Raw genomic sequence first — 27326 nt, 5'->3', positions numbered from 1 at the left:
TGGTCACCTCAAAATGCCTTGGTTGCTAAAAGCCAAGATGGTGATGGCCAAAATGCCAAACTCGAGGCTTCAAAACGGCAGTCCACAAACCAATGGGTGACATCACGGTAAATACGTCCAATTCTTATATACAGTCTATGATATAAACAGGTTGATTGAAACTTACAGAGGCTCGTTTCTCTTTCAATATCAACATCATTACTGACCTTGACCACATCTTCATCTGTAGAGCGACACTTCACTGCTTCGGAGACGTCAGTGACAGAAGCGTCTATTCCGATGGTCACCACCTTTACTGGAACAGCCACTGTCTTCCCAGTCAGCACGGCGGTGTTCAAAATCTCGGAGTCCTAGAGACACAAAGAAAGAGAGAGAGATCAGCACAGCAGTGGTCGAAAGCCTGGCAGGTCTCTAATCCACCCAATAACAGACAGCCAGTGATTAGTAGCTCAGAAACAATGGAAAAGGTGCAGGTAACAAGTGCGTTGTATTGAAAATGTCCTAAAGAGGTTTTTCACAATCAGCGCTCAATACGTGATTATAGGGAAAAACTGCTGTGAAATAGAACCACTGCTGGGTGGAAACAGCTAATGACTGATGGCAGCTGGTGAGCACATTGTCCGGGACAATCTTAAAGCAGCTAAAAATACATGTTTTTGTTATTTAAATTCGATTGTGCCAGGTCCACTGTACACCTTTGGTCTCCTGGAAATGATTTCTTCACCCTTTTAAAGGTGCAACGTGCAGCGTTTTGTGTGATTTTTGAATCGCTACTTTTCAGTTTCTTAGCTGAGTTGCTAAATATAAAATTAACAATAATAACCATAATTATTCAGGGGTTGTTCTAATTATTGTGAATGCAATTATCAGGATAAACACAAAACGTTCCCCTCACTGCCACGCTCTTCAGCCAGCTAATTGATGAATATAATTAGGATAACATTGTGGTTGGCTGGTCACCAAAATTACGGATAACGTTTTGATTTTACTTGATTATCGACAGGAGACAAATGAGAGGCTTAAAGAATTCTATTTCATGTTGGGAGATTATTCACGCTCTATTACATGAACATTTTTCTAGGAATCATCTGCGTCTCTTCTCAAACACATCATCACGTGAAGTCACTGAAGGTTTCTGTTGCCAGGGTCGATCCGGCTTTCATTCATCCTGGATCCACAGCAATTTGAAGGCACTCTTTGCAGTCTCTGTGGTTGTTGCGATTACCCTCCTCTCTTATGCATGTGTAATTACCTAGCCATTTGGCCAATAGGTGGAGCTGTAGCAGCATCATCTAATGAAGGAAGGAATCTCTGTCTGTCTGGATGTGGTATGTATATATGTATATATGATTGTCCTTTGCATATCTCAAGAACCTTTCATCAAAATCAACTTCACACTTGGCGGGTGCAAACATTGTCCTCGACAATGCTGCAAGTAGCACTTCTGGGGGCCAAGCATCGGCCCGTTCCAGACGGGCACGCGCTCTGAATGGTTAGTAAAATAGGCACCAAAAATTCAGGTCTGATCTCATGTGTAGTTAACTAAATGTATATTTACTGTATTTTGGCAGAATAATACAGTGTATTAAATGTCTTGATGAGGCTTAACCTGCCAGGACTCTGTCCTGTGTAAATTGGTACTTACTGGCCAATCAGCCTTAACTAGACTCTATAAAAATCATCAAGGCTGCAATTTGCCACTGGGCTGCATTAAAGGTACTCTTAGTGAGTGACCTCAGTGATCCAGACAGCCTTGGTTCTTTAAGTTCGATGGCGCGGCTTCATCGCTCTGAACATAAATCTTAACCTTTCATTATGCACACACACCCACACACCACTATTGTCTCAGAGGATAATTGGGGCCAATTAAGATAAGTCTGAGGTAACTTTTTCTCTCTAAAGTCACACATGAACATTGGTTTGAAGAAATTGCTTCACAATTACACAGATTGTTAGGGAACCCTGGGCAGCTCAGTAAATAGCTGCCATTGAGGTCAAAGTGTACACCTCAATACTTGTACTATACGGCGAACATGGCTTTCTTGCTATTGGGGAACTGAAATGACTTTCTTTAGCTAATTGCTCAGCGCGACAAAGGCCTCTCATTTTAAGCTGCTGCCATTGGGATGGTCTCACACGAAAGCCCTGCTCTGATTTCTTTAATTTCAATGGACAGGAACCCTAAGACACCTTTTTTTTGGGCACTGTATTGAAGCTTTGCCAGCACTGAAGACATTTCATTGCTTTTCTGTTGAGGTAGCTACTATTATTTTTCTTTTAACAGAGAAATCTAACTCCGGAGCGATGCCTGTTGAATAAAATGTCACATTTGTTTAGAGTAATATTGTTAAACCTGACAAGCGCAGACAGGAACCAATCCACAGTGCCCGACTTCCTGTCACCACATTCATGCGTATCCCATTGTCGCCGGAGAAGTACACAAGATTTGTACACTGCCCTCTTAACTCGGTTTCTAAAGACTTCCCCCCTGTGTTTGTGAGCTTGTGAATCAGAGCCATTCAAAAAAAGAGAAAAGGAGGATTAAGTTTGGTTGAAAGGAGCCTGGTCGTTTGTAAGCATCAATTACTGAGACCAGTCAGCTTTGGAGTGAAATGATTATTAGTTGAGCCAAGAGATACCGATGAATCACAAAAAAACACTTAATCTTCAAATGGCTTTTCATTACAATTTTATAGACTGTGACAGTGTTATACGGCAATATAAACCCTCCCCCCCCTCCCTTCTCGCTGTGCCTCCGACTTTGATTCAATTCCCCTTAAAATCGAGGGTTGCTGTAAATTAATTCTGTGTCTGCTGGGATTCCTCCATTTCCAGAGGGTCATCTATAATACATGATGGGGTAAATGGCTGGGACCTGGTGAAAGCGGAGGCTAATGTTAGATTACAGCAGCTGGAGATGACCCAGCAGGTTGAGAGCAGCAGAGAGCAGGGCCTGGCAGTAATAAGCCACAGCGGGATCCCACAGTGATGCATCAATGGTCCACACACTCAGAGATAGACGGCGCAATTAAACACAAAATGGAGACCAGCAGCGTTACTCAGTCATCGTACAGTAGTCTGAAAGGAGAAGCAATGACATTTGGGCCTGTGAAACCTGATGAGAGTTTTTTATTATAGTCAGAGATTAATGAGTTTCTTACTTGGGATGTCGTAAAGGGGAATTTCAACAAAATGTATTTTAACCATAGTTCTGTACCTGCTTTGTTTTTATGGTCCTTCGTTTTAGAATATTAAAAGGTGCTACATGTAGCAATGTGTGTTTCTTAAGTGTGCTGCTTGCAGGATATAAAAATGTTACTAAATGCCCACATCTGTCCTATGTGCATTTAAGGGATAAAAGATGATAGTAATCCTTGATAACACCCAGTAGGCTATAAACAATGTTCAGATGAAGTTAACATAAAGTCTGAATTAAACAGCCTGAACAGGAGTTAAGGGATGGAGATGCGTTGCAAAGTAAAACTGGTTTCCGTTTTCTGTCTTAAAGGGACTATTTGTAACTTTCAGAAATGCTTGTTAACAGCGACACCTGTGGTTGTGAAATCAACGAAAGTCAGCGTCAAGCTCGCGCTTGCTCGCTCTAAATAGACATGAACGAGCATCGCTCAAAACAGTGAGGCGACACACGTCAGCTAAAACCACAATATCACTCTATATTTCAATGCTGATCCCAGTGTTGGCTTTTCCTGCCTCAGCGCAGGTGGAAGCAGCGGGGCTCCGCAGTGAGTAACGTTGTCGTCTCCGCCCGCAGGGAGACACCGGCACCCGGTCGGTAACGAGACGACAATGTTTCTCGCTGCGGAACTCCGTCACTTCACAAGACACGGAAAACCTCTGTTGGTCTGGAGGAGCTGCAGCCTTTATTTCTGCACAAACGTCCACTGTACATTCACTAGATATACTCAGAGCTAAACTAACTCTGCAGTGACTCTACCTTTGTATCAAATAATAATCCAACAGCTTTCCAGACAAATCTAACAAAATTACACAATGCAGTATAGCCAGAGCATGTTGGTAATGTCCTCATTTTCTCACAATTATTACACCACATAGTGAACCTGGAGCTTTTGGGATGCCCGAGGGTCTCTCAGGTCCGCGGGCAGTTGCTCGCTGTGGCCGGTTGGCACACCAGCCAAGTAGAAGTAGAAGAAGCCATCGCCTAGTAACACCTGAAACAAGTAGCCTATCACCTGTGAACATTAGTTTAGAATAGTGATGAGGTCGCAAAGTAACAGCTGTGCATATCTGAAAATAATGCACACCGAGCCAATCAGAAGTATGTCCTCTCTGAGGCTATTACATGCAGCACCTTAAAAAAGACCTCTATGAGAAGCATTGATCAGAACTGACATTTTTGTGACTAATTTCTGTCCTTCACCTCTCTGCCTCCCCATTGTCATGTTCCCATCTTTCTGCCTCTCCAGTAAGTATGGTGTATTATAATATCATTTCTATAGCACTTAACATAGAAATTCTTAAACAAAGAACGTGACAGAAATCCAGTTGTACGAACACACTTCTTAATATTTTTAAAGAAGTTTCTATGCATGCTTTATGCTTTGCAGTTCATATGATTCTCATCTGTTGACGCCGGTGTTGGTGCTTTTCTTTACTAGCCAATCTGCCCCCTCACGTCTCACAGATTTTGCTCAATAATCTGTGGGAGAACTGCCTGTCTGCTTTATCAAGGATCCCTCCGTTAGCATTCAGCACACTGCTGTGGCTGGTAATGTGTTCGGGGCCGTAATTTCTGCCTGTGTCTCGGCTGGATCTGAAAATAAGTGAGATTTATGGTGTCAGCCTGAGTGACACGGGCAGCATGAGAAGTAGCGAAGCCGCTGCCCGTCCTGCTGTTGCGATTAGCCTCTGCTTCTGCACATCCACATTCTGGCCTCGCCATCCTGGCTACGACAACAAATGAGCAGGTCAAGCACAGTGTTGAGTTGGGGATTTTAGGGCCTGCATTATGCATGGCGCAGCAGAGAGCAGAGAGGGTGGTAAACACAGTGTTTATGCTTAGTGTATGCCTAGTCCTGTCAGCCCCTTATTGTGGTGGCGGTCCTAAAGCCAACAAGCTTACCAGATAAACCCAAAATCACAAGTCAGGGTAGTAAAAAAACCTGTAAAACAGAACACCTAATCTGGTGCTTTTACCACCACGATTAATGACTTGTCATTGGACACGAGTCTCTTTATGATCTTTCATGGGATTTCTAGAGCGAAAGCATTAAAAGGGGCCATGAAGTATGCCAATAGTCAACTAACCTATTCTAAATGAAATATTCATAGTTCTGATAAACATTTGCGACCCTCGGCGATAAAGCATGCGTACGTGTAAGGAAACCGAAATGCGAGTAGAGGGATAGTGAATTATATGCTGTAGACATTAAACGCCACTCAGACAATGTCCTGAAGCTATTAAGCAGACTAAAAGAGGCATGTCCTTTCATCAGCTCCTCTCTCCACATTGTGCAATGCTCAATGTGGCACTTCCTCCCTTCTATTCCAGTGGGCGTTTAATTGGCTGGAAGCGAGAAACATGGAGGAGAGTGGGAATAAAGGCCTTGGTAGCACCATGCAGAGCGATACATCACTGCATGACAGCGCATTGAAGTGGTGGGATGATTGTGAAGCCAACACGCTGCCTTTTAATGAGGGTCTCTCTCTTGCTCCCTTCTCTTCTCTTCCCACTCTTTGCTCCTCCAACAATGAGCCACTTCCTCCCCGGCCTTCCCTTTCCCCCCTTTTTCCTCGCTTCTTCCCCCGGCGGACCGGATGAAGGTGGCAGCAGTACGTGGCGCACAAAGAGCCCATCTCCAGTGTGTGGCAGTGCCCTGTCTGAGATCTGATCTGCTCAGTACTGTTGGCTGGTAGGGAGAAGACTAACCTGATGACTGCTTTGATAGTGGAGCCGATCCAGTAATAACACTATGCCGAAGAGTTGCTGTGTAGTTGGTTGCACCAACAATAAATCCCAAAACACTGATCTCCGATTTGCTCCTCTACCATGACTTAAAAATTATATAATTGAGGGGCTTTATGGCTCCAAGCTATAGACTATAGCTGTCTATTGACTTTTTGCGAAGTGCCCATATGTGCCGGCCTGATGCATTATCGCCCGAAAAAATCTGAAGAGCAACGCACTTAGATATATATATCTATAGACTAGAAATGCATATGTTGCAATACCCATAATTGGCCACAGAGCGGCGACAATCTATAGACAGTAAGTGCTATTTTACACAAGGGCATGCTGAGATCAATAAATTAGATGAATCATCTGGTGAGGTTATTTTTTATTAAATGACATGTTTATCAAAATTGATGTCTGCCTTTTTCACATCTGAAACAACGACATTGTAGTAGCTTGGAATGGCTGTCTCAAGTCTCTCTCGCACACTCTCTAACGTTACGGGCCGTCTGGCTGGCGGAAACAGAGCGTCTCATCACCCCAAAAAAAACATGTACTTCCTAGTAAACAAACACAACATACGCCGTGCAAAATGTCTCTCTCATATCTGTCTGGTGCTACAGTCATCTCCCAATTAACTTTGTTTAGCATAAAGACTAGGACCAGGTGGAAACAGCTAGCATTGCTCTGTCCAGAAGGTAAAAAAAAAAAACAATCTACCAGCACCTCTAAAGCTAGTTAACTAAAATGTTATTTCTTGTTTGTTTAATTGGTACAAAAACAAAAGAGTAAAAAGACAAGCTGTGGTTTTACAGGGAGTTTTTCTTGGCTGGAAGCAGTGTCTTCCCAGAGTATCTGCTGGTTGCCTGATAACGTCACAGTGATGGAAAGACTCCCAAAATGTCGAACACTTCCTTTAAGGGAGGATTTTATTCTCCCACAGAATCTAACCTCCCTATAACTTCCTTTAAATATTCAGTTCCTTGACTTACTGTTAAATGTCTCTGACTGAAATAAAAAGAATAAAGCATTTTTACTTCTGAACGTCTGACCTGAATTTCACTTATGATGATCGGGCCAGTGTGACTGTGAAAGCAGCACGATAAGAAAGAGAACATCAGACGACAAATGGTTGGCACTGATCCTCCCCGTCACTTCTCTCAGTACCTGAAGGAAACGGCGCTGCAGCTTATAATGGACTCAGTGGTGGAATGATTTATGTTGTATTCTTGTTGCCCTCGCAAACTTCAAAAGAAGGGCAACCAATGACATTTTAGGAACTCGCTCCTCTTCATCTGAGCTGCTTGGTCAGTTATGCAAGAGGATTCACACGGCAGTTCAGGGACGGTATTGATGTTTTAGTCACATCGAAATGCTCCCAACTGTAAATTATTTATGAGTGCACATGATTTACGGGTAAACTTTGACTGTGGGGATCTGTCACTATGACAAGCTGCTGACAGGACAAATCCCCCCACAAATATTAATTACATTATGAACTGTCCCTGATTCCTCAGTCTACACGGGTTGACGGCAGTATAATTCATTTTATACAATGAAAAGAGTTTAAGGGTTTATCTTAAATGCATTGTTTTCAAAAGAGACACTGAGAATGCAAAGGAAGACATTTTCTGTGTGACATGAAATAGTCTAGGCAAAGAGTATAGAAACAAAGAAGCAAAACTCTGGTGCTTTTTTGACAATAGCCGCTAGATGCGCTGCCGACATTGTGGACTGTAAACGCCAATGAGTCCATGGCTATGGATGTATAAAGAGACGTCTGTAAATCAGCGGATACTTTTTTTTTTAGGTAAATCAACATCCCAGTATGAACAGTTACTTTCCTCGGCATAATGAACGTGCATCCGACTCACGGGACCGCACCGCCCTGCACGCTCATATTACATATCCGGTTCTGCCAGCTTCCTGCTAGGGATGTGATGGTGAGGAAATTTTCCCACCGGTTAATAAACTTGTGACACCGGTGTTACCGATTACACCGAACATTTTACAAGAAAAGATGACGGTCAACATATGTAGAGCCTACTTTGATCTTTAACGTCAGGTGGCAGTGTGTCTGGCCTCTCCGGCAGAGCTTTTTAAATCTGCTGGGCGCTGACCGTGCAATGGGATGAAGAATGGACTTTCACTTCTTAGCAATATACGTTCTTTGGTATAGGTTTATGAACTGCTGTTATAGTACTTCCAGTACCCCAAGGGCATCTCTTATAAACACGCCTGTCCAATAATTCGAGCACATTAACAGAGGGCTTATTACTGTCTGTACTTTTAGGACAAAGTTAAGTATTATCGAGGGCTGGTGCTGGAGGGACGGATCCACCCTCTTGAGTCCGGCGGCCACGAATTACACCTCATGCTGCGAAAAGGAGCTTATGAATAAAACATGGCCGGACGTAGAAGTACAATATGTTACGTTGATAGGACGAATCCCCTGCAATTCTCATGAATACCATACCTGTAATACATCTAGATCAATGGGTCAGGAGGGAGGAGCGGGCATCCCTGGTGAATTTCAACAACAGTCAGGAAGAATCAAGGTCAGGCACCAACTCTGTGCTCACCCAGAGATGAGTGAGAGAGCTGCAGGGGCTCAGGGGAGGGGAGCCTGGCGGGTGCATTGACTGAAGCTGGCTCCGGTACCGCGATGTCTCTCCGGTGCCCCCGCTGTTCGCCCATCGAGTCTGGGGCCCGGAGGCTAGAAGGCGAGGAAACAACCCTGCCTGCGCCAGTCTTTTCAATTTCAGCCCAATATCTATCACACTCTGGCCGATCGATGAAGAGTTCTTCACCGACGGCCAACCATGCCTGCAGGGGCTGACCCCCTGATCTCTGGTCTGATTTCTTCACCCGGCTCTGATCGAGATCCATACTGGCAGCTTAGCTTGGCTTAGCTTGGCTTAGCTGCCCTCTGGACACAGACCTCTCTCAGCAGGGACAAAGGTCAGCTCCACTGTAGAGTCCATTACCGCTAAAAAAAAAAATACACACATTCCTCTCAAACCTCAGTGGGCCTAGATTAAAGTCAGAATGAATAGAAGCTGGCCACACTGTGGAGTGGGATGTTAACAATTATTGGGAGATGTGAGAAATGGTCGTGTGCAGACACTGTCACTGTGAGATTGATCTGTCAGTCTGGATCCCGCCCTTCACTTCATCCCTGCTTATTTATTTTTTTTGCCTCGCTGTACAAACTATTTCCACCATAACTGACAGGTTTAGGAGCACAAAGAGGGCTACAGCGACGGGGATGAAGGTTCACAGCATTCAATTAGAGAAACCAGAATGTAAGTGGTTCCAAAGGGCACAGGTCTGCGGTTAGCAAAATAAACTTTTTACACAAATGCGTGAGTCACACAATGCATTGTGGGTCATCTCCCGAGCGCAGCAAACAAGTGATATGACCTCACTTGCCGGAGGAGCTTTCAGAAGCATCGCGGGAAGGTTAGCTTTCTTAATGGCGACTTTTCTGATGTCACCGTAATGAGCGAGCCTTTGCAGAAATAGGCTCAGCGGCGGTGAAATGTATTCTTCTAAAGCTCTAATCACATACTGCACAAGGGAGGTTGTGTGAGTGTGTGTTTTTTAAAAGGTAACAAACCCATCCCACTCACTTTCAGGCCTTTCAATTACAAGAGCATTTCAGGGTATATCGTCTTCCTGAGTGACACTGGAGGAATTTGCTATTAAACCTCTGTGTATCTGCTCTTTTTTAAAGTAACTCCCAGTGTGCGGCGGTGTCATGAAAAGCTACAGCAGTTCACTTACTCACTTCCTCACTTGTTACCACACATGCAGTCACAGTAAAAATGAGTCATGCCAGTCCTCCCGAATACCTTTAGCTACATCCTACTAGGGTTGGGATAAAAAAATAGATTTACCTATGTACCACAATTTTTTTTACGATTTTGAAATATATTTTTTAATGCCAGAATCAATATATTTGCTTCATTTGAGTTTATGCAGAGGTGGAAGGAAATTACCGCTTTTATTGTTGTAGTCTGAGTAACACGACGTCATATCTGTTCCGTATCCGTCAACCAAAACAAACTGCAGCCCGCAGGGAAGTAGAAAACGGGTCTGCGTGGTTACGACCTGCACCCTCACATTTTAAATTCAAAGTGGTAAACACTACACATACAGTAAAGTATGGAAACACTTTGGGTTTCACACATTGCAGGAGAAGCAGAGCTAGACATGATGGCTAAAGCTGCATACTAACTCTGCCATGGACAGGAAACGTTATCGTATTGCGGTAACATGCGGTCAGGCCAGCCGTCACTAGCATCTCCGTGGCCAACGCTACAATAGAGCACCCATATACTGACAATTATCTTAAATGCATTCAAAAGGCCCCGATAGAGCTGACCATGGATGTATAAAGAGAATGGAGCTGACGGGAGTGCTAGCAACGGACTTGGTGAAGTTAGCGGAAGTATACTCGTGTGACTACGTCCTGTTTTCAAAATAAGGTGTTAAAACAGGGAACTGTATATACAAAATACATCTATGGAAATAAGATTGATTAGATTATATTCCCTAGAAGTATAAAACTTTACATGTCCCTTATAAATTAAACAGAAAATGCCACTAATTTGTGAGGGAAATGTCTTTATTCTTTGAATTTTGGGTTGCTGAAATTCTTTTTTTTTTATAAATAATGCCTGACAATGACTGATATATTTGACTTCAGGACATCTCTGACTACAAATGTGCTGAAAATCAAACATTTTTACACTATCAATTTAGATATTTTCCAAAGTAAAAGTCCCTAGAATTGCATGATTCAACTTTTTCCCATGGTCTAGTGTTAAAAAAGTTAACAAAAATAGCAATAAATCGTAATATAAAATCGCAGTACTTGTAGAATCGCAATACTTAAAAAATCGCAGTACATATTGAATCGGCACCCAAGTGTCGTGATAGTATCAAACCGGGAGATAGGTGAATAGCCCTACATCCTATGATGGCAAAGGAGTTGAGGAATGTGTAAAATGTGAAGCCATACAGAGTCAAGGGCTTTAATCATGCTCTGGATTAAGTGACCATTTGTTACAACCTGTTGTCCTAATTAGCATTACATGTAGCACGCCACATGTGCACACTGCGGCAGCATCAATTAGTACTACCACTTCATCATCAGCCTCTAAGCTGTAGTAGATGTTAATGGATTGCTCGCTTGGGGTCCATCCATCAGCTCCCTTATTGTAAACTGTATGTATGGGGAAAAAAAGCTATGTTTATTCTGTTCCACTAAAACAGCAAGGACCTGCAACAGAGACTCAGCACTAGCAGAACTGAGTGGCTGAGGTTATTAGATGACTTTCAAGCAAGGTGTACAGTACATACTCTCTTGATAAACAGCTTGCATGATATTACATATGGCATTTCTGCAGGATTAGCTGGCACATAAGTGCTTGTGTCTGTGTGTCTAACTATGTACGTGATGAATGGCTCTCCAGATCTCACTTGCCTGGCAAAGGAGATGTGCATTGCAACAGAGGGAATGGAATCGAAAGGAGTAAAATGAAACATTCATCGGAGGATGTTGATAGATGACTTTATCATGTGAGAGCAGAAGTGGCCAGAGGAGGCCGGGGTGATGATGTATTGTTTAACGATACATTGGAGCGGTGCGTGAATACAAACGGCCGCTTTCATTTCTCCTCATCTCTATGCCCGCGAAACACTCGTGTGAGTGAGCACAGTTTGGTGTCTCGGCAGGAGCGGGAAGACTGATGAGTCCAGATATGATGTATGCCCTGTCCTCCTGCTCCCTCTCCATCACAAGGCGTCCACAGCATGGGTAATGATGATGAGGGCAGCCCAGACAGGAGCGTATTACTCCACGATGGTAAAAGATAATGGACCAGCCTCCTACTGTGCAGAGGAATCTGCTCAGGCATCCAATTACTGCCTTTAAGATCCATCTCTAGATGACCCAAAAAAACACACATCTCTTTCACACTTTAAGTGAAATGGAGGATGCTAACACAAGGAGGCGGAGGGAGACAAGGGAGGCAATTAATCACCATTGTTAATATATTAAAGCTAGGGTTGATAATCTTCTTCAAAAACAGCTTTTGTTGAATTTGTTGGAATTCTCATTACATCCCGACAGCGATCAATAAATCAAATGCTCTGACAAAAAAAAAAAGAACAAATACAGTATCTGTGCCTGTTGCTGTACTGTGATAAGTCATTTCATTCGGCCTGAATGAAAGCCGGCCGATGCTACACTATGATTGGCCAGTCTGCGTTCGAGGGGTGGGACTTAGCGAAGGGGTCAACTGTGTTCATGTGTGATGATGTTGGTCCTCATAGTAGCCATTTCATAAAGTGAGACCATTTTTTGAAATGTTACCTCACTGTATAAAATGACCTGTGGTGACGTCTGGGATACTCACAGCCTCATGAAACTTTACAACCACAAACTAGAGACGTAGGGCATTCAGAGGATGAATGGCTTTCCTACGTGTGTTGACAAAAAGGGGGTTTCTGAGTAGTTTCCAGAACAGAAGCGCTCGCCATTCAATCACAGAAAAATGCGAGTCTTGCAGAAATCTCCAAATGTCAAAAGTTTTTGTTACTAAATCACAGCATGGCTTTTTCTATGGTGTTTATCAAGGTGTTGGTGTCTTAATGTGGTATTTTGGAGGGATTATTGATAATTTTTTATCAATTCTTGAGTGGTAAAAATGGTTAAGTTTAGCACCAAATCTGTGTAACAAATGGTGTCAACCCCAAAATTGCTGCAACAACTTATGAGACATAATATAGCATGGGGATGGTTATCATATACTTAAATCATAATGTTCTATGCCCTGTTCTAAACACTTTCACAATTTATTTTAATTAATTAATTACTTTTTTTTATTTATGATTTATGACTAGAACAATTTGACACATAGTGTTGAGCTGCTTCTCAAATTAATCTTCAGGTTCCCATCTTTCAGATGATGTACACCACTTCTATGTGGCATCTACTGCTATCTCCCTCTACCCCCCTAAAATAGACAAAAAGGGTCTATGGTAAAGATGGTGGAGTGAAAGAGGTTAATGTATGTTTGTCTATAGGGATAGAGGAGAGGTGGAGGAAAAAAGAGGAAATGATCTTAAAGAAAACTAAAGCAGGTGAAGAGAAGACAAGCCAGGACACGCAAGCAGTGTTCCAGTTGACAGAGTTCTGAGGCGCCTCCTCGCTCTAAAACTTTTGAGTACTCTTTTCATTTTCTGCTTTTGAAATAATTGCTGCATTTGCAGAACTCCTGCTTCGCGGTTTGAAATTGGTGACAAAGTGGTGAGCGGCGCTCTGAGCCGTCCCAATGCAGGTGGGTCTGTGGCAACACACACAGGAGGAGCCCGCTTCAAAGGGAACGGGGAAAAAAAAGAGAGTTTCCTTTTTCAAAACGATGTCGCTGCTTTCCCAGAGGTGTCACCCGTGGCGGAGCCCGTCACTTGGCTGGGAAAATGCAATAAAAAGATATTTTTATAATAATCAATCCAGCAAGGGCACGGTAATTTGGAACACGACATAAATTGGGCTGGGGAACGGGTCGGAGGAGCCATTGTAGTAATAGGCCATAAATGTGATCAAACCCAAAATAAGCTTCCCATTTCTAATAGTCATTAGCTTTATTACATTATAACCTTTAGAGCCGTGGTCAGTTATGGATCCTCCTTCAGTCTATGAGATTATTTCTGGTCAAAACACAATTATAGCGGCTTTTCCATTACGACAAAATACAGTCTAGCTTATTAGACTAATTAGTGCTAATTACAGATGAAAGGACCTTCTAGAGCAAAACCGCAGAGCTGTTGTGTCAACAGATGCCTTCAGCATGCTCTGTGAAGTCTCCCCTCTCAACTTGATTAAAAAAGAGTGGAGAATTTCTCCGTGTGTTTCTGCCTCTCCGCTATCTCTGAAAACACCCCCCTTCTTTGTCTCCTCTGCTCTTCTTCTCTCTTTCATCTGTAACCTTGATTCATTGTCTACATCGCTGATCACAACAATGATTCACTATTGCAAAAAATACAGTAACCCTAACAACACCAAATAGTCTACATTAAAAAGGGCTTTTAGTTCATCTTTACTTGGAGTCACTACAAAGTAACTACAAAGTCAGCGAGACTTTAGCAAAGTTCCGTGAAGCAATATTTTGTGATATTAACGCTGACTGTCTGTGATGTAATATTGCTATAATATAGTCTGCAGCACCAGCCTTTGGCCATGTTGTGCTCATTACTTTGGCTCTCGGAGACACAGATTTGTATGCCTCCACGCCGGCAGCGGCCGTAGCCGGAGGCATTATGTTTTCGTGTTGTCCATCCGTCTGATAGGGGTGTAAGAAAATATCAAAAATATACAGTATCGCAATATTATGTTTTGTGATACTGTATCGATTCTCAAAAACACTTTGTGGATTTTTTATTACATGCAGTACTTTAGTCAGAACTTTATTTCATTTGCAAAGAGATGTGCCCACTCAGTGTATGAGCCCTCTCAAAGTAGTGCTATGAAGCTTGATGTTACAGGGACTGTGATGACGCGATATCAACTCCTTGAGGGAATTTCTTCAAATTTGGCACAACTTGACTCAAGTATAAACTGATTGGATTTTGGTGGTCAAAAGTCACTGTGACCTCACAAAACATGTTTGAGTAGCAGTAGTAGCAGTAGAAGTTAAGAAAAAAAGTCAAAATTCTCAGATTCCAGCAATGTGAACATTTTCTGGATTCTTTACTCCTCTATGACAGTAAACTGAATTTCTTTGAGTTATGGACAATAAGGCATTTGTCATCTTGGGCTTTGGGAAACACTGATTGACATTTTTCACCATTTTCTGGCATTTTATAGACCAAACAACTAATCGATTAAACAAGAAACTAGATTAGATTAATCATCAATGAAACTAATTGTTAGTTGCAGCCCTAGAATTCACACACATCTAACAAGATAAAATGATGAAGTGATGACATTTTTGTACAGACATGGATGTAAACTGCAGCTTGTACGGTTGGCGGAGGCATACAACCGCGAGGCGGTAATTCTAGTTTTCTCAGGACTTGAGGGAATGAAACAAGAGGCATAAACACGAATGAATATTGGACTTGCATTCGACCAGGAATGTTTCTGCTAAGTGAGTGAGTAATGTTTAAAGCTTGCCAAATCGATATATCTGAGCTCATTTGCTGAATACTGACTAACCGCAGTCTTAGAGATATCCACAGAATTTAAACATCACCATCATTTACAAGGGCTGCCTTGTAACTTAAAAACCTGCAACACTTGCATCCAAGGCCAATATACTGAATATAAAGAGCCATTTCCTTGTATAAGGCTTCCAAATCTGAACCTCAGAATAGTGGGAAAATGCTTTGTGGTCGATCAACTTGTTCTCTTCCTCGTCCCCCCCCCTGATGTACATCTGGAGAAAAGATTACACTCTGTAGCAGAAATAGTAAAAACATGCTGTTGGATCTGCGCCAACATCTTTTGAGTTATTAGGTTGGACCACTACTCTGCGTGGTTTCCCCTTATGATATTCCCATAGTGCATGATTGGTGTTCCCCCTCTTAAAGATATCCGACATTTGTTTCATGGATAACGTTGGATAACACCCACTACATCCTACATTCTTATCAATATATTCTGTCCACCAACGTTTCACATATCAAGTCTCTGCTCCATTTCCATCTTCACTATTCCATTAGTGACTTCAGGTCTTGTGCAGAAACTCGCTTTCTATTGGAATCGCCTATTTTGTTTTCCCTTCGGTGAAGGCAAGGTGGTGACGGTGGGGGGGTGATGCGTCTGTGTATGTGTGTAAGACAGGTTGACGGCACTGCTCTTACATTACCTTACTTCCTCTTTTCTATCAGCGAGGAGTGTAGCAGAGGGAAGGGAGAGGAACTTATCTGTGGGCCTTTCATGCCACAGTGATCCCGAGTAATCTAATTCAGCCTTCCTCTTTCTCGCTTGTGTGCTTCTCTCATATTGGCGCATGCAGATTGCAAAAGCCTTATATATGCTAGTGTGTGTGTGTGTGTGTGTGTGTGTGTGAGTGTATAAGAGTGAGGGCGAGAGAAAAGGGGACAGTGTGAGACACACGGAGTTAATGAGTTCTGAATGTGTCTGCCCGTATAAGTATTTGTGTTGTGTGTTAAGTACCGTGGGGTGGCTGGAGACGCCGTGCACCTTGGGAAGTTCTCTGTGTGGGAGAAGCACTTTGAAGGAAATAAAGTAGGGAAGCGAAGAGAAGGTCTTGTGGCGGAGCAAAATAAAACTAAATAAAGTTGTCCCAATCAAGATGTTTTCAGTTAGAGTCCGATGATGAAAACGTTTGAAATGTCAGTATCAAAGGTACACGCTGATCAGTGGACCTGATCCGTTTCAATACACAGTATCCTCTCTGACATGATCACAGCTGCTTCACTGACTCTACCTGACAGGTCCTCTCAATAGAATAGCAAATCAAGGTGAGGAAGCCTTTCTGAACATGTACATGCAGGGCACGCACACAGTTTTAGTACATATGAAGCACTTCATCTTTATCTCCTGAGAGGCTCCTGCCCAAATTACCCTGCCCCTAATTGATTTAGCCAAGTTTAGCAAATAATTGTAATATCAGGTTAATTGAGATGGATCTTTTGCCACTGTGAAAAAAAAGTTACATGATTTATAGTGAGCCATTAAAATCCCTTCATCCATGTAAAAAAGAGCAGTGACAGTTTTAGGATTGATTGAAGAGCGCAAGTTAGATTTTGAAGTGGTCTTTTCACAGAATTCATTTTACACAAACAACTGAGTAAGTGTTTCCTCCTCCGTCTCGCACAACATCCAAATAAAATCAACTTAATCAAATGTGATTTTCATTTCGCAGACAATAGCAACCCCTTCTCACTCCCAACTCGTCAAATACCGCCGTTTGGTAAGTGCCCCTCGGCATCGGAAACCGACGCACGGAGGCCCCCTTTAGCAATTGTATGTGACGAATCGGGCTTTCAACTAAATCCAATGTAAACCCACCTGCCGTGTTATTTGGCGGTCGGAGCAAGTGAAGTAGTAGTGTGAAAGTCCGTCCAGAGCTGCGGAAAGGGTGGTGTATGGGTCAAACAAACACAAGAATTTCAACCAAGAGACCTGAGTTTGTGTGAAACTAAAATGAACGTTGACTTATGTTGTCTTTTTGTCAGTCTTTAGTCAGATGACTCGTCTGTATCGTCAATCCCGTTAGTCCCGTTAGTCACGTTAGTCACGTTAGTCACGTGAGTCGTTAGTATCATTAGTCCTGTGAGTCACGTGAGTCGGTAGTATCATCAGTCCTGTGAGTCACGTGAGTCGGTAGTATCATCAGTCCTGTGAGTCACGTGAGTTGTTAGTATCGTCAGTCACGTAAGTCACGTGAGTCGTTAGTATCGTCAGTCACATGAGTCGTTAGTCATGAGACTCGTATCGTCAGTCCTTAACGACTCACGGTACTGACGATACCAACGACTCACATGACACACAGAACTGATGAAATGACTCACGTGATTAATGACTCACGTGACTCGTTTCATCAGTTCTGTGTGTCATGTGAGTCGTTGATATCGTCAGTACCGTGAGTCGTTAGTATCATCAGTCCTGTGAGTCCCGTGAGTCGTTAGTATCATCAGTCCTGTGAGTCACGTGAGTCGGTAGTCACGTGAGTTGTTAGTATTGTCAGTCTCGTGAGTCACGTGAGTCGTATCGTCAGTCACGTAAGTCATGTGAGTCGTTAGTATCGTCAGTCACGTGAGTCGTATCGACAGTCCTGTGAGTCATGTGAGTTGTTGGTCACATACGTCATTAGTCAGTGAAGCTAACGTCAACCACGACTGTGACACACCGTCCCTGGGAGACCCCGTGCGTCGGTCTCTGATGCCACGGGGGCACTGACCAAGAGGCGGTATTTGACGAGTTGAAAGTGAGAGTGGGAGTGACAATGTGTTGACAGTAGAAATTTCTGGTCAGTTGTCTTTGAGTGCAGCGAGATACTCATGCAAATCAACTTTTTGTCAGTAGAAAGTGTGGGAGCAAACTCTGTGTTCCTAGAGCAAAGGCAAGCAGGCTGTTGATACATCAGTGACATGAAAAGGATGCGAGAGAAGGAAGTCGGAACAATACTGCAGCTTTAAACACATTGCTTCAATTATCCTGAGAATGGATCAGTGGGTGAGGACGCTGCGCATTCCTCTGAATCCAGGAACAGCCACCCACATACATCTATCATCTACACAGCTACGGGCAATACTTAGAGAATAACACTGAGACACCACAGAGGCACTGAAATAGAAGTGAATGCTGTTTTTTGTTTTTATAATTAGTGTTGATGTGACAGCACGTCTTTCCATTAAGTCAACACAAATTGATGTCGCTCATTTGTTCACATGAATTCTCTTGATCTAGATCAGAAGCGGTGCACTCTGGGTCGCCGAACAAAGCTCTCGATGTGGAGTTCTATAGGGGAACTTGGCTTAATCTACATAACATAGTACCAGCGCCTGACTGAGGCAGACACACAGCTCCAGGCATACCCTCAGGCCAGAGCCAGACTCTGGACCCCGTCTGAGGCCTGCTGGGAGCTACAGATGCTCTCCTTCTGCCCCGCTCGCTCCTGAAACACAGTCTGCAGCCACAGACTTTAGACGTCATAGCTCTTCCTTTTTCCAAAGACCTATCCTAACCCTACCCATTCAAGGCCTAACCTTAACCATCTCGTGAGAGTTCTGCAATTTGGGTGTTACCTTCTAGACACGACCCCGTGAAGAGGACCCGCTCAGTACGTAGATATTAACAGCTCATTCTAAGGTAACGAAAACACAACAATTCTTATTTTCCGGTTATTATACACTAAAGGAAACATACTTATATTCCATTTCTGCCAATAGATTACCATAAAAGCTATAGACTTTTCTTTTAATATACATGTACTGTTATCAGTAGTATTTCAATGCCAGGAAACCTAGCAACGTGAACTCTGCAAGGTGTAAATGCAAAGATCCTTACATCCCAGCCTGCTATACAAATGTTGAGTAAAACATCCTTCTTTTACTAAATCAGTCTTTGAATATCTGTAGAAAACACGTGACCAGCTGGTGAATACGTTCATCTTTCCCCTTCAGGCTGCCAGCAGTCATGATTAAGAGTGCAGCAATTCTGAGCCATCTCCAGTGCAAAATATTTCATTCATGTGCTGGAAGACAACATATGCAAATGTTGATTCAAAGTGTATATAGCGCTCCATTTTTCACATTCAAGAGTGTTGAGAGCGCAGCCTTCTATTTGGGTGTGGCGCTGAGTGGCATTACTCACCATGGCCAGGGGCACGATGCCCGCCAGGTCCTCCTGCGCCAGTTGGATCTCCGTCTCAGCCTCTTGTGTGGCGGCGCGACTGGCCGGGTACTCCACCTGCCAGGCCATCCAGCGGCTGCCCAGCGGCTCCGGAAAGCTTTCCATCTTCAAATCCACCTGGAGCACCCTCTGAACTCCCATCTCAGACCTGCCACAGAACGGGGGGAAAAAAAGAGAGTGTCAGTGAATGGTTAAGCAGATGGAGGCTGGGCGAGAGTTTGAAAAAGAGTGTGGGTGTTGGTGAGCTCATTCAACCTACTGTCTGCTCTAATGACGACAAACAGTAAAGGCTGATGAATGTGTCAGTGGCTGAAATCTATGACATTTTAGCAACTGAGATTCTTTAAAATGTCAAGTCCCTTTGTGTTTGCCTCTCTGGTAAACCCTCTGCTTCAATATCGCAGCCCTTTTCTTTTATTCCTCACACACTTTTCCACAGGTGAAATGCACTGTAAATAGAACCAAATCATCTCATGGCTGGTCCTCAGAGCAGTTCAAAGGAATGCTTCACCAGGCGTCACCCCCGCTAAGGTGTTGATGGTCGGGCGCCCTTGTTTGCCGTAGCGGAGCGTAAATATATAACATGCTTTGGCACGATCTACGGCGGGCCCGAATTAAGTCAGACAAATGGAGAGCGTTGATAATAAAATTTCCCCATGGCGCCATAAGTCTCTGGTGCTCAGAGTTTAAATATAGCCCTGAGGCAGGAAAGGTCAGCTTTACACGGGAGCCGGAGGAGATGGGAAATGGCACAAGATCTGTTAGCCACGTCTTGCGTGTCAAATGGCGGGACTCGGGGCCAATAAATTTCATGCATGGTCTCTGTGGCACACCGGCACAAAACAGCATCTTGTAATTCGAACATGGCGAGGGAGGAGAGAGGCAGAGAAGAGGAGAGATGAATAAATCCGGTTGGTACTTTGTTTGGAGAGGACGGTGCGTGTACAGCACAGTCTCACGGCAGTTCATGAAATAGTCACAGAATTTAATGTGTTTGATTTGTGTACATAGACACAAATTTTTCTTTTTTTCGTGACGCTCAGCACGATTTCCAATGTATTTTTTGTGCTTTTTCCTAAGAATGTCCAGAACACTTTACCCATGTGTCTTTTCAAAATAAAACAACTTAGTTAGGTTTGGAAAATATCAACTTGGTTAGGCTTAGGCAACAGACTACTTAGTTAGGTTCATGAAAAGATTGTGGTTTGGGTTTAAATAACACTGGAAGGGGCATAACTTACGTACGGAAGTTACATGACAAAAACTACCTAGGTTTAGGAAAAGATTGTGGTTTGAATTGAATTAACTCCGGAAGTGGCGTAAGTAACATTCAGAAGTTCCGTGATAAAAACTACTTAGTTAGGTTCAGGAAAAGATCATGGTTTGGGTTAAAATAACACCGGAGTTACGTGACAAATAAATCAACTTTGACTTCTGGTTTCACACGAGATACGTACACTAGTCTCCTGGGCGAAAGTCCTGTGTTTTTTGTCCAACCCATCCACCCTGACCGCCCGAGGCGACATTCGCTGCTCTTTATACTTCCCAGTTCACAATTACGTGGATTACATATGAATTTTAAATTCGTGTCTATGTACACAAATCAATACATACAATTTCGTGACTATTTCACAAACTGCTGTGTGACTGGGCTGGCATATAACATGTAGTAAATACTGTAAAGTATGAGGCAGAAAAAAAACTTTTACAGCAAAATTTAGTAGAGCAAACAAAACGATACCAGAGGGAGATAATAAATATATGAGGTACATCTTGGAAAGACAACAGAGCCAATGTATAACATCCTAAATTATGAATGTAGGGGACTAAAACAGTAAAACAATAAATAATAGAAAATGTTTTATCCACTACCTTCATATTCACATACTGTAGGTCTGACACTATTTCCGCATCATTCTCCTATTATTCACTTTTATTCTGAGAGAATGACAGATTTGTCGCGCAGCAGAGCACAACAACCCAATTTTCACATCCAACAGAGGTGCGTATGAATAATTAAGATGACAACCAAATAACTTGTGTCACATTTCATAACAGCGCACCAATCAGAGCGCCGGGCCACTGAAGGCGTAGTACGACACCGCTGACTTACATAACCGTCCCACAATGCTGTGGGAAAATACAGATGCTAATCTTGGACCGGCGAAGCCACGAGGTTTATCAGGCAAAACAAAGTTAACGGATGATACGCCGAACGTCCAGAAATAAACCTTTTGAGAGCTCCAGAGTCGGCGCGCGTCACACAGGACCTGTGTCAGCCATCAGCCCAAATGGCCTACTTTCTACAGCACAGGCAGACTCTTGCTCTGTCAAGCGTCACGCACTTTATGCATGCAATGAGACAGACATGAAATCCTGATTATACTGCACATACACTACCAAGGAGAGGAGCTAAACTCACACCTTCACAGAGTTAAAGGGCCTCCAGAAAAGACAGAAGAGTTGACTGTTATTAGCTTTTTTCCCCCCTTCAGAGATGTCAATTATTTCCCTCCTCGCATGATCCAGTTGGCAGAGTTTAATAGCAGCTGCGAATGCTATGAATTTTATGAGATTTTTTATGTTTCTTCCTACAATAAAAATGCCAACAAAATATTGAGGTTATACGAATTTACATTGTCGGGTGAAAAATAGTCCCTCTGCTTCATTTTAACATGCAGACATGCTGTTAATTTAGCATTTTTGTGACAGAAAACTTCAAAAGAGGCCCTGAGAAGATGACAACGATATAAAAAAGAGGCCGAGTGAAGGGAAGAGAAGAAATAGGATCTTGGGAGTAGTGTAACCAAATTGAGTTGAAGGACATGCAAAGACATGCATGGTGATTCTCTGACTTTGGATTGACATGGAAATGAATGGAAACTACTAGAGATGCACTGATTTATCGGCCCAACATTGGTATCGGCCGATATTGGCCTTGTTGACTGCCATCGGCCTATCGGCAAATAAGATGACATTTGGCGCAGTGGCCAATGTTTATCTATGTTGTGCTGGTGTGCGCATATGGTTTCTTTACAGATAAAAATAAAAGAAAAAGCTGGCCGTTTGGGAGTATTACACTGTCTCGGAGAAAAATCAGCAACAAGAACATTATGTTCAACGGAAAATTAAGCAGTAAAACAATGTCTTAAAAGATTTTTTAAAAACAGTCACTGAAGTCTGGACCCCGTTCCTCGGGTGAGCTGAGTGCAGCAGCTCATCGGGGCCGCCGCATCATAGTCCTGCGGCTCCGCCATGGGTCCGTCCAGCCTGGACAGCTGAGGCAGCGAGGCTGCACCAGCAGATCAAGGCTCTTCACCCGCTCCCTGATGGAGTTCTGCTGCTGCTGGTCCACTAGTTAATCGATCGCAGATGGCGTCGTTGTCTCAGACGGATAAAAAAATTGAAATGGGTCGCCAAATATACAGTAGGTGGCCGTTAATATATGGGCAACCCGCCTGAGTGAAGTGTTTGTGTGAGAAACACTGCTTATGTTACTTATCACTTTTACATTTACATTTAATTGATGTTTCACAAAACAAATATTTTTGTTGGGCTGTACTGAACCATTCTTCTCATTGAGGAGGTAATTGTAGGCTATAGCAGCTGAAAAGGCTTGCAAAGCAGTTTAAAAATATATATAAATATATATATATTTCATGTGAAAAAGATTCTATTAAATGTTGTCTCATACATTTGTCTGATTGAATTTGTACTCATTCAAAGACAGTGTAATGAAGCTCAGTTTTTTTTATAATGAAGAGGTCGTTCTTTCCCTGACAAAAAAGGGAAATAAATAACAGCAAAAACAAAATAAACAAAAATGGTATCTCTATTAGCTATCAGCTACATTTTTATTTCAACATTGGTATCGGTATCAGCCCATAATTTTGCAATCGTTGCATCCCTAGAAACTACATGGCAGTGCACGGAGAATGTGTGTGTTTGTGATTCAGTAAAAAATCGTGAAAGCTGCAACTACAATAAATACAACGTTCATGGTGAAAGAGGTTTATTTATAGCATTTTTTACGACGACTCTTAAAAAGCAAAGCTGCTGCAGGCTGTATATCTAGCTGGCCAATAAGTTGTAAAACAGATGGCAAATAGAGGAAACAATAAACAGACATTTTGGGCTCTTTACCTCACACATAGAAAGCCTGGCAGCGGTCCCTTTTTTTCATTGTCTGCTGTACTTGACCCCCATTGACACATGTCATAAAATGAAACGTGACGGAAGCATCGGTGTCGGGGTGAATGAGACTCAGACGCTGAGTCACAGACGTTGACCGTATACACCGGCGTGCCGTTATGAGCCGGCATCCCCTCTCCGAGTCTGCTAATCACATGGCTCACTGGGGGAAACTGTTCATTTCTCTGTCACTTCCAGCATGGGGTCTAATTCAATTAGCAACAAAGGGCCCGTGGATGCGCGCCACACAGCTGTTCTCAGCCTGATAATTATCTGTAAACTAGCTGTGGTTTGACTAAATCTGAGGCCAGACAGATGACCGGAGGGCGGCCAAAGGCAATAGAGAGGGGGCTCGGTAGATAACAGGCCCTCAAGTTGGAAGCAGCTGGCCCTCTGGCTTCAGAGACCAAACTGGAGAGGAAATCAGACTTGACAAGGTGCTGCCCGAGACCGCTGACAACTGACTCACTGAGAATAGCGGGGAGATTGCTGCGAGGATTCTTTTTAGGCACATTCAGGATGCCCATTAATCACAACCACACTAGCAGAGATCTGTAAGACGCGCTGTGACACACAATGAGACATAAGTGAATAGCTTAGCACCATAATGCATCTATTTAAGATGCTATATGTAGCATTGTTATACATCAAATGTAAAGCCGATGGTTGACATAAAGAGGCGGTTGTGACGACTGGTGGCCGTAACCTCCCACACCACTGGTATTGTTAGTTCTTTTCATTTCCAAGACATTACCATAAACCCTGTTTGCTCCTGTCACAAAAAGAGTGTTGCATCTATGGCCAAATACAGAGGATTTCCCATCAAATTCAACTACACACTTATGTGTGGACATGCTTTCAATCTTTTCGCTGATTACTTTCTTTCTTTGCTTGTTGGCAGAGCTTAAAGTGAATGACTGCGGGAGTAGTCATTTCCACTAAATATTTTAAGGCTAAATTTCAATGCTAAGCATCTTTACTATATGTGACTGTACTCACTATATATACTATAATATTGATCTGCTAATTAATTTGTCAATTAAAGGAAAAGTTGGACATTTTGGGAAGTATACTTCTTTGCTTTCTTGAGAGTTAGAGGAGAAGATTGAAAACACATTTATAGCTCTTGGTAAGTAAGCAAATAAGCATATTTCCTCAAATGTCCAACTATTGCTTTAAAGGTGGTCTATACGATATCCAGAGCATTAATATAGCATCAAACAACTATTTGCTAATTAAAGATATAGAGGAGTAATTACTACCTGAGCAGAGAATGAAGTCGCTTTCCTTCTGTGTGTGTTGTAATCCGAGCGTTGTTGACTGCTGCATGTGCTTTTAGTGCATGTTAGTGCTCTGCACTGCTCTCATACGGCGGTTACAGCTGATAACGCCATCCCGACCAACGGTGTCATCATAGAAGCGCAGCGCCCAACCTCTAGTTCCCCCCCAGGTTAACATTGTTAGCTCTGTTGGCAGTGTTGCTGTTGTTTTTGCTGTTAGCAACGTTAGCTGTGACCCGCCGACTCAGCCGTCGCCATGTTGAGAACCATGTGTGGGTAATAGAAATACCAATCTTGCATTTATCACCTTTAACTGTTTGATTTAAAATGTCAGAAAATACTGAAAAATGGCCATCACACATTTCTAAAGCCCTGCTATGATATATGAACAATAGCAAACCCTCACAACTGGAATAGAAAATGTTTGGCATTTTTGCTTGAAAATGCAGTAGACTTTGATGATTAATTTTCAATTAAATCAATTAATCGCCTAATAATTGCAGCTAAAAAGGGCTAAATTACCAGGTGTTAGCATGTTGGCAGGTAGCTTTCAGGTTTGCATAAATAGAGTAACTTGGCATAATATTCTCAACATTCAACATTCCAGCCCTGTCCCATAAAAATTACATTCTCATACAACGAAACTGCGGATTACGTTTATTTTTGACATATCACAAATACGTTTTTCATGATAGTCCGCTGAGGTCGAGGTGATGTACGGGTCAACAAACACTGTAATTTTGCCCAGGAGACCGCTGTTTGTGTCCAGCGTGAAACTAAGTCAACGTTCACTTATTTTAGTCATGATGTGCTTTTTTACCAAAACTTATCAAGGCAGTTTTGTTGCATTTTTGTTGTGTTTTGTTTCAATTTCGTAGTTATTTTAAGCCAAAACATGATGATTTTTTACTAAACCTTGTAGTTTTGTTGCCTAAACCTAACGTAGTTTTGTTGCATTGTTTTTTGTTGTTTTTTGTTTCAATTTACAACATTAACCACATGTTTAAAACTGTTTAAAAGGGCGACTGTAATCCGGGAGAAAATACATTTCCCTCAACAAAGAATGCAGTTTAGTCGTATGGGAACGTAATTTAGTAGGAGACAGGGTTTCTCAACGTGCCATCAACAAATCCAAACTTCTATTGTTCAACTTCTGTCTTCACTAATTACACGGCCTAAAAAGCTCTTTGCAGAGGTGATTCAGCTCCATCTTATCTTGATGGAGCACGTTAGAGCGCTATTGAATTCAGGCTGCGAGAAGGTTAAAGAAAGATAGATTTAAATGTCAGAATGAATAAACAGAAACAGGACAAAGTTATTGGAGGAATTTCCTTTTAGGCAGATTTCTCCAGAGAAAGAGCTGTAATTGAAAGAGCCTCTATTGTCCCATTATCAAACTCACTGTGTCACTGTGACACCCCTTGTTTAATCTCCCCATGATGTGATAGGATCCTCTTGCCCACCGCCGCACCCAATGGGGATTAGAGAATAAGAGAGAGATAGACGGAGAGGCTATGTGGGATAGATAAAGTGACATTTTCGGGTCCAATGTCTTCATTTTTTTAACTTACATCAAGCATTCCAGACATCTGTCTCTTTTCATATTAACATTAGAACAACAGCACGATGTCTGGAAAAACCATTTGCGGCTCAGACCAGGCTTTTGTATGTTTTATGTATAAGATACATAGAGTAAGATGTAGAGTACATACCACGAAAGGCCATAACAAACCTCAGCAGAGCAGCAAGTAACGCTGCTGATTCACTGTAACAAGAGATGTTGAATGGAAACAGAATGAAGATGCATAATGCAGGCTGCTGGAACCAGAGGTTGTCCGCAGAAGTGTGTGTGTGCGAGTGTGAGGGGGGGGGTCTCATACAAACTACTTGTGGAGGAAAAAAAATAATCAAATTTGTGGCTTCAGTGGTGCCTGAAAGCAGCACCTTGAAGCTCTGCTGTTCTCATGCTCCGTCACCTGGAACAGCAATAATCCAGTCAGCACAATGAAGCCTGGACACACACACACACACACATGTACACACATACGCTATGCATACATGTATGTGCATACACGGTATATACTGTACCCGAGAGCCTCCATGCACCGTGAATCTGTGCCTGCGAACATTGTGGACATAATCACTCATGCTAGATGAGGTTTTCTGAATAGAATACAAACATCAATATGCAACAGATGTCTTGACTGTGAAATATAATGGCAGCAACACGTGTTTGCATCTCCACAAAACGTTATACTGCATGCAAGTACTACAGTTTGTCAAATGCACAATGCAGCGCATCAGTTTGTACATTCAAATGTTAATATGCAATTGTGTCACCAAGCTCAATTGCGCCGTAGCCCTCTGCTGAAAACAACGACAAGCAAGCCCCCTCTCTTTAAGACACTTGAAAACAGATATTTCATGAATTTAATTTACACAATTACAAAAAGCTTGATTTTAGGGCCACAGCAAACATTTTGCCGATTATTTTCTCGATTAATCGACAGTAAAAAAACATATATCACAA

General features: G+C 42.6%; 1 protein-coding gene across 1 annotated transcript in view; it reads right to left on the bottom strand.

Annotated features, from left to right (window-relative positions):
- The window catches only part of si:dkeyp-14d3.1 (transmembrane protein 132C), a 165186-nt gene that overhangs the window by 29474 nt on the left and 108386 nt on the right, over positions 1-27326 (bottom strand). Inside the window, exons 4-5 of the mRNA XM_037778985.1 lie at positions 19287-19473; positions 207-350 (exon numbers count right to left, since the gene is read on the bottom strand). Coding sequence (XP_037634913.1) covers positions 207-350; positions 19287-19473 — 331 coding nt within the window. The remainder of the gene's footprint in view (positions 1-206; positions 351-19286; positions 19474-27326) is intronic.

Source organism: Sebastes umbrosus, chromosome 8 (genome assembly GCF_015220745.1).
Source record: "Sebastes umbrosus isolate fSebUmb1 chromosome 8, fSebUmb1.pri, whole genome shotgun sequence".
In the NCBI taxonomy this organism is placed as follows: Eukaryota; Metazoa; Chordata; class Actinopteri; order Perciformes; family Sebastidae; genus Sebastes; species Sebastes umbrosus.
The sequence above is the reverse complement of the archived record's forward strand: the minus strand, read 5'-3'. Positions and strand labels throughout refer to the sequence as shown.